The sequence below is a fragment of the Myotis yumanensis genome, unplaced genomic scaffold, assembly GCF_028538775.1.
Source record: "Myotis yumanensis isolate MYYU_CA2020_CCGP unplaced genomic scaffold, mMyoYum1.0.hap1 SCAF_2, whole genome shotgun sequence".
NCBI classification, from domain to species: Eukaryota; Metazoa; Chordata; class Mammalia; order Chiroptera; family Vespertilionidae; genus Myotis; species Myotis yumanensis.
The window spans coordinates 69,933,085-69,945,829 of NW_027223753.1; the positions used below are offsets into that span (position 1 = coordinate 69,933,085).

Below are 12,745 nucleotides of genomic sequence, written 5' to 3' on the forward strand. Positions count from 1 at the left end.
TGGAAAACACATAAATAATTACATATTGTTTTTGTGATTAATCACTATGCTTTAATTATGTTCAATTTGTAACAATGAAATTGGGGGTCACCACAACATCAGGAACTGTATTAAAGGGTCGCAGCATTAGGAAGGTTGAGACCCCTGGTCTAAGGTTTATTCCTACCTCAGTTGCTGGCTCCTACCCAGCCTGGCCCTGGTCCCGACTTGGGCAGGAGGCAACTGACAGGACAAAGCGGGACTGACTATCCTCCATCTTGTAAAGCTGTGTCCCTGACCTGACCTCCCTTCCAGAAAACACTGCAAGAATGCTAGAAATGTCCCGGTTCCCCAACCGCCACCCGAGCAGACCAATGAAGCCCCAAGAATGCAGCTAAGGTCCAAATTAGGCTACACAGTAGAATGCTCCGTGTGCGCCACCCTTGACCAATCAGGAGGTAGCGGGGCATAGCTCAGGCCCAGGAATGGGTTAATCATTCCCTGCCTTTTGTGCTGTAAATCCCTGCTGTAAAACCCTGGAATAAAACCCTGATCCGGAACCGACCAATCACTGTCGCCCACCTCACCCACCTAAGTCCACCCAAATGATTAGCCCTATAAAATCTTTGTCCTCTTGGAGCTCGGGGCTCTTCCAATGCTGCCCCTGTGTCGTTGGAGCGGAGGGACTGAGCTCGAGCTTGAATAAAGGCTCTATGCTTTTGCATCAGACTCGGCTCCCTGGTGGTTTTTTGGGGATCTTGAAATCTGGGTATAACACAACCAACTGATCTGTTTCTCTCACATCCATATTTCTGTCTTTCCCTCTCTCCCTCACTCTCTCTAAACATCAATGGGAAAATATCCTTGGGTGAGGATTAAAAACACAAACCAAGGTGGGTAACCTGGTCAGAAGGTCAAATCTTCAAAGTGCAAGCTGCTCCTCCCAGGGGGTCTGGACTGAATGTTCTTGAGCATCTCCAGGAAGGCCTGCGGGGATGGTGCCTCCACATTCTGGAAGGTGTTCTGGACTCTGCCAAACAGGATGAAGTATTTCAGCTCCACCCAGAGGAACCCAAAGTGGTTCTCATCAAATAGGATGAAGACTCCAGGTTCGCGTCCCGTGTGGGCGAAGCCATTTAAGGTAACAGTAAAAGTAACAGTGTCCACGCCATAGAAACACATCCTGCAGGTTCGGGGGTAGTTCTGGTCTCTTGAGCGCACGCCCACAGGCAGAACAAACGGAACAGGCTGCTCCTCCGAAGCTGCAGCCCCGGACTCTCTGGCGCTGGGCTGGGCAGGGCTCTGCCAGCCATGGCCCTCGCTTTCCTCAGTCCTGTCTTCTTGCTGCTGCTGCTGCTGCTCCAGGATCACCTGCTCGTCAATCTCCTGGACCAAGCGGGAGAGCTCGTTGGAGTTGCGGAAGAACTCACCATCTGGCAGCTGGATGCGGTGCATGAGGTGGATCTCTAAACTTGGGTTGGAGTCTCCCGTGACCTTCGTGACCCTGGCATACTTCCCATGGAAGCTGAGCATGGCAATCGATAGGCCGTAGACATTGCAGTTGGCTTGGAAGAGGCCTGGCCTTATGAGGTCTTCCGGGTGGCTCGGCGGGAGGTAGAGGCGGCGGTAGGTCAGGCAGTCATACTGATGTCTGTCCTCCTGCACCAGCACCCGCCCCCATTCGTCCCTAAGCCGGGTCGGTACATCCTTAAGGTGGTCTGTCTTCTTGCACTGGGTGGCGAACCTGTCCTTCTGAATCTGTATGTGGCGGTTGTGGGGCCTGCTGTAGCAGCCTTCCATGCACTCCACCGTCACTGATGTCCTCTCCGACAGGTGAATTCTGAATGCGGGCTTGAATTGCATTGGGCCATCCACATGGGTGTTAAGCCAAGGCCCGTACGTCCAACCAGTAATGCATAAGCCGTCCACCACGACATTCAGCAGTGTTCTACAGCCCTCAGTATCTAGCTGCCACAATCCCAAAATGTGTCTGTATGGGTGGAGCAGCTTCGCATAGACTTCTCGAAAAGACAGACCTATCGTCTCCAGATTCTGCAAGTTTTCACCAACGCCAAACTCCTCGCGGAAGCGCCGTCTCCAGATGCTGTCGATGTGCAGGATGCGGTGGAATTTGGTGCAGGTCAGGGCCAGGCTGGGCAGATCGGTGCCGGGGAGCGAGGCGAAGATCTCCACCAGCACCTCCACTGGCAGGTCCTGCAGTGAGCAGTGCGGGAGCTGCATGGAACTCGCGATTCCTCCACTACCTGCAAAACACCCCGCTGCCGCATCCACCTCGATGTGCTTTTCTGCGGTGGCCGGGGCCCACTTGCCTTCAGCTGCTGCCTTCTCAGCTCTGCCCTGGCACTCCTGACGACACCGCTTGCCATTGGGCGCTGCCATCTCAACTGGGCGCTGGCGCTTCTGACGACACCGACATCCCCGCGAAGAGCCCACGACACAGAGGCAAGAGCACTCCTCCATGCCTCCAGGAGTAACAGCCACCACAGTGTGGGCCCCTGCACCTCAGCAGGGCTTTAAGCTAGCTGGTCCCGCCCCGGAGATTCACACCTCCCAGGGCCTAGCCACGCCCCCTTAGAGGAGCCAATTGTAGGACCTTAGCAACACTTTCAAAAGAAACCCACACCCAGTAACAGTCTCCTCCCTTTCCCAGTGCCCCCTCCCTGTGCTCCCACCCTAGCCCCAGGCAGTCACTAATCTGCATTCTGTATGGATATGCCTCCAGGGATATGCCTATGGGGGGCGAGGGGGGGGACATTTCATATAAATGCAGTCAGAATATCTGGTCTTTTGTGACTGGCTTCTTTCACTGAGCATAGCATTTTAAAGTTTTATGTATGCTATATTCTAGTATATGGCTATACCACTTTTTGTTTACCCATTCATCAGTTGATGAATATTTGGGTTGTTTACAGTTTGAGGCTCTTTTGAATAACGCCGCTATGAACATTGTGTACAAGTTTTTTGTGTGAACATGTTTCCATTTCTTTTGGGTATGTACCTAGAAGTGGAACTTCCGGGTCATCTGGTAACTCTATGCTTAGCATGTTGAGGAACTGCCAAAAACGTTTTCCAACGTGGCCCCACTATGTTACATTTCCACCAGCATTGTACGAGGGGTCCAATTTTTAAACATTCTCATGAATGCTTTTGTAAAACATATATTATAGCCATCCTATGGAGTGTTGAGCGGTATTTTATTATAGTTTAGAGCAGAGTTATTGACTGTAGGATGACTTGACCTTGAACTCCATAAGGGAAATCTCTTCTATGCTCAGCCTTCACCCAGCCTCTGCCAAATCTCTCAGGCCCCTGCTAGGAATGGGCTCCTACATGTGAGCAAGGATGGACTCGAGTTCTTCACTTTCAGTTGACCTCAGTTCTTCACTTTCAAGTGACTAACCTTGCTAGTTCCTTGGGTGAATGGATGCCCTCAAAAAAAAAAAAAAAAAAAAAGTTCACAGGGTCTGCCCACTATGAACATAATTTTCCTATGGGAAAATTGAGTGAACTGGCACTGCCCATTCAGACAGCCTTCCATTCTCATGTTGAGAGCAGCTAGATCCCTTCTCTCCACTTTTGTTGATTCCTACCAGAGAAACACTCTCACCTTTGGAGGGTCCTCTTAGTGCCCTGGGAGGAATTTGATTTGCCTTTTGTCAGGAATAGACACTTAGGGTAGTTTATTTGATAGATGGGTATAAATTCCATCTGCCACAGACACTGACTTCGATCATTTAAACACTAAAATTTCCCAATCCCTCCTTTGAAGAATAGCCCTATATTATTATTGGTATGTAACCGGGTAATGAGTGTAAAGACTCTTCTTTTAGGATCCTGTATTGATGGGGTTTTGAGGGACAGTCTCCAAGGGTACATGTGTGTCTGGTGGGTCAAGGAGAACCTAGGAATGTGAGTGCAGCTGGTGTATGGCTCTAGGAGGGCTTGATCGGTTAGTGAAGAGATCCAATCATCTTTTCTCTCCCAGGATTGAGAGAGCCAGGGACACCACTGCCCTAGGAAGAAATCTGTGTAGGAAGGTCAAAGGCAGGTCAATAGATCAAAGAAGAGACAGAGGCTGCTGCTATGGTTAGAGGGGGGGGGGGAATAGAATATTGGGGGATTAGTTATGGTTATGGAAAATATTAATTGTGCTCTGTTAACCATGATTGCCTTGTGTTGGTTCAAGAAAGGACATTCTGACCTGGTTAAGAGTTGTAAACCCCTGGGACCTGGGAGTCAGTCTTGGACCAGGGAGTTAGCCTTGGAATGTGGTCCATTCTCATTCAAGAACAGCCTATTATCATGGAAAGATGAACAACTTTGTTGCCCAAACAATGGAGTCCCACCCCAGCCTTCTACTTCTCCATGCCTGTAATCCCTACTTCCCTAGGTAATCTTTGTTTTACCACAGATAAGCAGCTGGCTTATAGAGGCTGCAAAGCAGATTTTTGTGGATGACCTGTTGCTCTCCCATACTGCTGGCATTATAGGAATAAACTCTCATATATGATTCAACACTGTCTCTGCTGAAGTGGCTCAAGTAGTGACAGGCAGCCCAGACCCTTTGGTTGCCCTGTTACACTATCTCCCAGCCTTTTCCCATGCTGTTCTATCTGTTTACACAGCTCTCCCACTCCACTCACCACCCAAACCTCTACCATTGTTCTGGGCCTCACCTACTAATGGCCCATGATCTTGGTCAGGAAGCATCCTGTGAAGCCCCAGGACTTGCCAAGTGCCTGTTCCTGGTATTTACAAAGCACCTTGGCCTTAAGTGCCCGTCAGTAGATGAGTGGCTAAAAAAGCTGTGGTACATTTATACCATGGAATACTATGCAGCAGTAAAAAAGAATAATCTCTTACCCTTTGAGACAGCATGAAGGGACTTGGAGAGTATCAGGCTAAGTGAAATAAGCCAGCCCATTTGTTTTATTCATTTATTTTTTAGTAGTTGCCCAAGGCCTTACAATATGTATTCTAACCTCTCACAGTCTTTTATAACCTGATATCATACTAGTTCACATTTAGTGTGAGACCCTTAGAATAGTATTGTTATGCCCAGATTTCTGGATCCCCAAGAAACCACACCAGGGAGCCAGCCGTGTCCGATGCAAAAGCATAAGAGTCTTTATTCAAGCCCGGGCTTGGCTCCCCCAGCCTCCTTACCGACGCAGCGGCGAGACAAGATAGAGAGAGAGAGAGAGAGAGAGAGAGAGACGGAGCTTTGTGGGTAGAGGGGTTTTATAGGGGGGTTGGAGTAACGGGAGGAGAGAGGACTGTGGGCCCTGCCGATTGGCCAGGCGCAAGTTGGTGTCTTGTTACACAGGATGTGGTCGTATCTATGGCGCACACTTCCCTTGATTATCATTGGTTAGTTTAAAGAAATCCTAGGTGTGGCTAGCAGAGGTTTGGGCTTCCGGGAAGAAGCTCCTTGCTGAGCACATGGCTGCTGCCCAAAATGGAGGATTCGGGGCAAGATGGAGGGCGTAGCCTGCCGGAAGCCGGTCCATCCTTGCTGCCTGACACAGTCGATGCAGGGAAGAAACATCTGCACAGCATATGTTTCAAGGGACCTGGCGTATATGGCATACTGTTCTTAATATGTTTGCTCCCCTTCTTGGCGCTATGTGTTTTAACCAAGGTCGCCTCTCCGAGAAAGGTTGTTTCCCCAGGTGGGGATTTTTCCCTGGAGTTAGGGATTAACAGGACTAAGGAAGGGAATAAATCAGTAACTCCTTAACTAAGGCGGGTAGTTAATCACTTTAACTACAAACAATCACCCTTGAGCTACATAATCTTTACTCCCTGGAATGGAGATAAGAAACACCCTAACCTTTGGAATAGAAATTGATAGGATTAAAATCAACTGGTATAAATACAGATGTAACAAGACAACAGAACACAGAACCTAGACACAGAACCTAGAGAGAGAACCTAGGGAGAGAACATGGCAAAAGATCCTGGACAGAACCTGGCGACAGAACGTGGCTGGAGATCCTGGATAGAACCTGGCAAGAGAACCTGACTAGAACCTGGCGACCGAACCTGCCTGGAGAACCTAGCAAGAGAACATGGCAAGAGAACCTGACCAGAACTTTGCTTGAGATCCTGACCAGAACCTGGCTGGAGATCCTGACCAGAACTTGGCTAGAACCTGGCCAGAGGAACCTGGCTATGATGATCACCTGAACGCTGCCTCCGTGTCATCCCTTCTTCGCCGACTCCGTCCACACCTTTGGGGACCCCTGGACCTGCTGGGGATGGACCCCAGCAGTAGCCCTCGCCCTGGGGCAAGATGGAGGGCATAGCCCTCGCCCTTTCAGTATCTGTTCATTTATTTCCCTCCTTCCTCTGTACAACTTTTGTTAAATATTTGGTGTATATTGCTACATTAATGACCCCATAATACCTTATTATTCTTCCATTTTAAAGGCATTAAAGAAAAAAAGTAGTCCATTATATTTCCCCACAATTTTACCATTGTTATGTTAGTGGCTCAGAAGGTGGCGTAAGAAATAAAGAGTTGAGTGAATCAGAAAAGAAAGAAAAGGAAAAGTCTTTATTCTGAGTCCCAGGGTGACCCAGGAACCCCAAAGACAGGGCCTGTGCTACTGCGCCAACAGGGAGGGGGGCGCTTTTTTTATACTGTGGTTGGATGAGAGGCGAGGACATGAGCTGAGGTATTCAGCTGAGGAAGTTTCCGCTGCAGGGGGCCAGCAGGGGTATTCAGGAAGGAGTCAGTATCTGTGTGGGGTCGTGTTGATTCAGGGAGAAGCCAGTATCTGTGTCTGGCAGGCTGATCTGTTAGAAATGCCAGGGAGGATCCATTATCTCATCACACGTCTACATGTATCCGATCCTGGGCTCTCTCTGACCTAACATAGTCCCAAGGTTTTAAGTTTCATGTATAAATTCATAAGTGCTAAATTTATGTCTCCAGCCTAAACTCCATTTCAGACCAATATATTCATCTGTTTACTTGACATTAGCACTTGGGTATGTAATAGGCATCTCAGACTTAATTATTGTCAATGCTCTCTAGTTAGAGACCACTAGGAAAACAACTATAGTTGAACAAGTTGGGTTTACGACTTGTTTCAGTAAGAATGCACACTATGGAGAACCATGGGGCACCTCAGTAAGAGGTGTTAAAAATTTGGGTTTATGCCCTGGCTGGCTTGGCTCAGTGGATAGAGCATCGGCCTGTGGACTGACGGATCCCGGGTTCGATTCCAGTCAAGGGCACATGCCTGGGTTGCAGGCTTGATCCCCCGTGGGGGGGCGTGCAGGAGGCAGCCGATCAATGATTCTCTCTCATCATTGATGTTTCCATCTCTCTCTCCCTCTCCCTTCCTCTCTAAAATCAATAAAAATATATATTAAAAAAAATTTGGGTTTGTGTTAGACGATTTAGGGGAAGGTTCAAGGAAGAGGGATTTTTCTCTGTGTTGGAAGCTGTAAGGAGGCAGGGGTAATCCTATAATATTTTTAAAATATTTTTTATTCATTTTTTTTGAGAGAGAGATGAAGAGGTAAAGGGAGTGAGAAAGAGGGAGCGAGAAAAATCAATCAATTACCTCTCCTATGCACCCCTATGGTGGGGATGGAACCTCAACCTGGGCATGTGCTCTAACCAGTAATTAAACCCAAGACCTTTTGGTGCATGGGAGATGCTCAACCAACTGAGCCACTCAGGCCAGGGCTATAATTTGGTATTTTAATACGTATTATCTAGAAGGACTGAGGTTAAAACTATAATTGATGAAGACACAGCAGTCACTCATATTAGCCAGGACAGGGAAATGTTTGTTCATTTTGGGGAGGCTTGGGCAATGTTTGTCTATCTATGTTCATACATGATTACAAAGTGATCTCATGTCTGTCTTGATCCATCATGGTCACAGAGTGGCCTTGTCTGATGTTGATGTTCTATGAAAATTTGTCCCCCTCAAACATACTAAGTTCATTCCTCACTCTGCACTTTCTCTATTCTTTACCTGGTAATCTCTTTACCTGGCTTTGATCATGATGCCTCCTTCCTACTCGCTATCACAACCCTTCTTTGGCGCACTAATCAATATCTGAAAGAATGCTGTCCATTCATTCATTGGTTTATTGTCACCGACTCACTGGAATTTAAAATCATAAAGTATTTTTTCTCTCATGGTCATTGCTGTAACCTCAGCCTCTCTAGAAACTCACCTCATAGTCAAGTGCTTGTCAACGTAAGAAACATTCAAACCTGTGACAAATTTTTGTGAGTTTATTTGAGCCAAAACTGATGACAATTGCCAGGAAGCAAAATCTCAACGGATTGAGACAATGCTCTGGAGAATGGCGGTTTTGCACCTTATTTTATACATTATAATCAAAAGAGATAACGCAAGTGGGTTATGTGAAATCCACTGGTGATAGATTAGGGAGGTGGGAGAAAGCAAAGCCAGGAAGCCTCTGAGATTGGATAAAAAGTAAAATGATAGACAAATACTTCTTTTACTTAGATGGGTGCAGGATAGTTAACAGTCAACAATTAACTCAGTGACAATGAGGGCATTTGTGGTATCTGCAGAGCAATGCCTGTGCTTTAAGGGGTCTGGAAAAAGAAAATTTACTTTGACATTCCAAGTATGTTGTTATTGATGCAAAGAGACGAAAGACAGGCTCAGTTAAGGTAAAAATTGACATTTGCCAGGGAAGATCCTGGCCTAAGACATGACTACCTGCCATAAACTGATTTTAATTTTAAAAGTTTTCATTTCAGACCATCTTTTGTGGTTACTTTAGGTCTCTGAGTTTGCAAGGCTGCTATGAAGGCCTCCTATGGGCTAGCATGTGGCCCTTATTTGTCCACAGGCTCAATAAATGCACTGTGACTGAACGCCACTGGGCTGTTTTCTGGTAATACAACCATAACCCACCAGCAGTTGCACTTTTTGTGTTTTCTTATGGAGTAGTAATGAAGTATGGTAGCAACCATCAGGTAGAAACTGTAGTTTAACTCTAACCCTGCTGTTTGGCTTAACAATAGAAAAGTTACTTTGATTTTCTGAATTGTATAAATCATCCCATTCGATTGAATGACTATCCCATTGATTGTTATCTTACTGGTTATTGAAGCACATTCTTCTGTACCTGGGAAACAGGACAGCACAATTACCCTAAATTGTTTTAGTGGCCACAGGTAGTGCGTTCCAGTTGACTCAGTGGTCCTAAGACCAGGACAGCACAATTACTCTAAATTACCTCGATGGCTCTAGATAATGAGTTCCTGCCAACTCAGTGGTTCAAGACCCGAGGGCTCTAGATAATGTATTTCTGTCAATTCAGTGACCCCAAGACCCGAAACTGTAATTAACATGCTTAATTCTGCTTCTGTAATCTGCTTTTTTTCGAGCCAGGTGCCTCATTCCAAACCCTGAGATGTAATCAATACTTTTGTGATTTTTTGCCTATATAATCCTGGAACTGTGACCAAATGGCTACTATGAGATTTGGGAATGTCCCCTCATAGTCCCGGATTGCAATAAATGTGACTCTTAATTCAACTTCTTGAGGCGTCCTTCTGTGATTCTCGGGGTACATTACAACAGTAGGGCAGTTCGAAAAAAGAAGTAAAATCAGGGAGTCAAAATGAGTCTTTTTTTTTTTTTTTTTTTTTTTTTTTTTTTTTTATTTTTTTTTTTTTTTTATTTTTTTTTTTTTTTTTAAATTCTTTTTTTTTTTTTTTTTTTTTTTTTATTTTCCTCTTAAAGTATTACAAAGGGTATTACATAAGTATCCTTTTCCCCCCCCCCAAAATGAGTCTTGTCTATAGTGCCCGATGTCTTGTGTGACCACAATAAATTGGGATATATTAAGACTCCAGAGCCTGAGACTTTTCTGCCCGTGAATTATCTTCTTCCTGAAAATTGTGCAGGATACTTATCTTTATGGTGCACTCTATTTTTTTAATGAAAGGATTATTCCCGAGTTTTATTTCTGTAACCGCCGTGGGCCAGCCGGCGCCTGGGGCAGTAACCCAGCCCCTTCGCGCAAGCGCCCAAGAGCCGAATCCGCGGCGCCCAGGGCTTTGCATTGCGCATGCGCGACTAGGAGCGCCTGGAAGCGCCGAAGTGGGAAGTGTTGCGCAGGCGCGTTTGGCAGAGTCGCTAGGACGTGCGCTCTCGGAGACGGCGACCCAGGCATCTGGGGAGCCACGGAAGTCGTATTCCCTTAAACTGTGAGTTTCCAACGGTTTGTTCCACGGCGCGGGGTTGTGAAGGATTAGAAACGAATTTCGGGAAGTGACTTCGGTCCGGCCGCAGCAGCAACACCCCCGACTCGCCCCGGGGTCCCGCGGGCCCGCGGCGGGAAGTCGTGCGCCTGCGCACCAAGCATCCCGTGCGGTCTCGGGGCCGAGGGAGGAAGGTCCTTCCTGGCTGAGCTCGCGGTCCGTGCCCCCAGGGGGATCCATTCTTTCCCTTTCCCCTGCTCCTGCCGACGCTCGTGCCCGGGGTGGTATCATTTCTCCGCCAACTAGCTTGGGGCCGTGGCCGAGTTCCTGGCGCTCCCTTTCAGTAGTGGAGCGACTTCCTCTGTCCTCTTCCTCCTCCTCCTGTCCTCTTGGGTCAAACCGCTGCCCCCGCTGATGCCTCCCCCACCCCTATGCGCCGGGGTCCTGGAGCCGGGCCGGGGCGGGCCTGGCCAGCACCCTCAGGGTGGGCCCCCCTCCCCCCTCCCCCCCCCCCCCCCCCCCCCCGCCCCAAGGCTCTCCCGACTGGAAACTTCCCTCGGGCCCCCTGCCAGTATTTCGGGAAAGGGAAAGAGAAGCAAACGGGATCCTTAGAAATGGCCCACGGTTTTCTTCCTTCGGGGATGTTAACACATGATTCGTTTTGTACACGTTTGTCCCTTTGTCATTTTTTAGTGCGTAATTTAAACTTGTGTCTTCTCCGGGATTCTAATTTTTCACAGCTGCTGGGCTCCCCCTGTGGACATGACCCCTTAGCTGGCGTTTTGCACCCCAGTTGTTTTGTGATGGAGGCGTCTTTGGGGATTCAGGTGGACGAGCCTATGGCTTTCTCTCCCCTGCGGGACCGGTTACAGGTGGACGGCTCTTTAAAAAAATGTGAGGAGAATTTTAAACTACCAGGTATGTGTGTAATTCTAAAGATGTACAGGCAACCGTTCTGTAATTTCAATTATTTATAAACACACACACACACAACTTCTTGAATCTTAAAGTGAGTTATATGTATAAATGAAAACATTTTTACGAATCAGTAAAGTTTCCCAAAATCTAGATTTAGGACTGAATTGCGGTTTAGAAGGAGGACTGTAGTCCCAACAGTGTCATTTTACACATGAAGTTGCTTCTAAATATTAGTGATTGTCTAAGAACATAAAGTTTGTTGATACCCAAACTGGAAGTTCTCTTCTCCTAGGCCTGTGTTCTTAGGTCTACTGACCATATTACATTAAACTTGGATTTCAGAATTGGCAGGGGAGGGATTTTCAGTTAAGTATTAAAAATTAGTATTCAGTGATAAAAATCAGTGAAATGTTTGTAGCAGAAATAAAGCACTATATCTCAGTGTACATCATGAAACGTTATTTGACCCTAAGCCAGACCTTGAAGTGAGGAGAGGGGTCTAACGATTCCTGATCTTGTACAAATGCACACCTTCATTCCTGCTCTAGCACAGTGCTTGGGTCATAGTAGACATTTAGTAAATACTTGCTAAATAGAGGAGTACCAGTGGACTGTATTTTTTTCCCTAAAAGGTAGCTAAATCTTCTTTTCCTTCTTTGTCTTAAGCAATTTAGTACTTGTCCAAAAGATATTAGTTTTGACTATTCATCCATGATATACACTTACATACTACAAAGTAGACTTTAACCCCATCCTAGAAAAATGTCATCACATGCTTTTTAAAAATATATATATTTTTATTGATTTCAGAGAGGAAAGGAGAGGGAGTGAGAGATAGAAACATCAATGAGGGGGGAAAAAAGAAATATTAAAAAAGAGAAACATCAACGGTGAGAGAGAACCATTGATCGGCTGCCACCTGCACACCCCCTACTAGGGATTGAGCCCGATACCCGGGCATGTGCCCTTGACTGGAATTGAACCTGGTACCCTTCAGTTCACAGGCCAACACTCTATCCACTGACCCAAACCAGATAGGGCCATCACATGCTTTAAAAAACAAAACAAAATAAGAAATTTAAAATAGGGCAATTAAAAATATTTTATATATTTATTAATTTTGAGAGAGAAACATCGATTTGTTCTTTAACTTATACATTCATTGGTTGCTTCTTTTATGTACCCTGACTGGAGATAGAACCTGCAACCTTGGCATATTGGGAGGACACTCTAATCAACTGAGCCACCTGCCAGGGCTGACATCACATGCTGTTAATTTCTTTTTTTTTTTTTTTTAATTTATTTTTTTTTTTTTATTAAATTTTTATTGTTCAGATTACATTTGTTCCTCTTCCCCCACCCCCCATAACTCCCCTCCCAGTTCCCGCCCCACCCTCCGCCCTCACTCCCCACCCACTGTCCTCATCCATAGGTGCACGATTTTTGTCCAGTCTCTTCCCGAATCTCCCATTCCCCTTTCCCCCCCAAGAATAGTCAGTCCATTCCCTTTCTATGTCCCTGATTCATTATAATCACCAGTTCATTCTGTACATCAGATTATTTATTCACTTGATTCTTAGATTCACTTGTTGATAGATGCATGTTTGTTGTTCA

The 12,745-nt window shown here is 46.4% G+C and overlaps 1 protein-coding gene and 1 pseudogene across 2 annotated transcripts in view; one reads left to right on the top strand and one right to left on the bottom strand.

Moving 5' to 3' along the window:
- Positions 1-885: 885 nt before the first annotated feature.
- On the bottom strand, positions 886-2,460 carry LOC139002441 (F-box only protein 31 pseudogene; annotated as a pseudogene).
- Positions 2,461-10,140: 7,680 nt separating this feature from the next.
- Positions 10,141-12,745, top strand: part of CDC7 (cell division cycle 7) — a 31,631-nt gene continuing 29,026 nt past the window's right edge. For both annotated transcript variants that reach the window (XM_070405580.1, XM_070405582.1), the window contains exons 1-2: positions 10,141-10,219; positions 10,954-11,131. In XM_070405580.1, the coding sequence (XP_070261681.1) occupies positions 11,017-11,131 (115 nt within the window). In that variant the 5' untranslated portion in view covers positions 10,141-10,219; positions 10,954-11,016. The remainder of the gene's footprint in view (positions 10,220-10,953; positions 11,132-12,745) is intronic.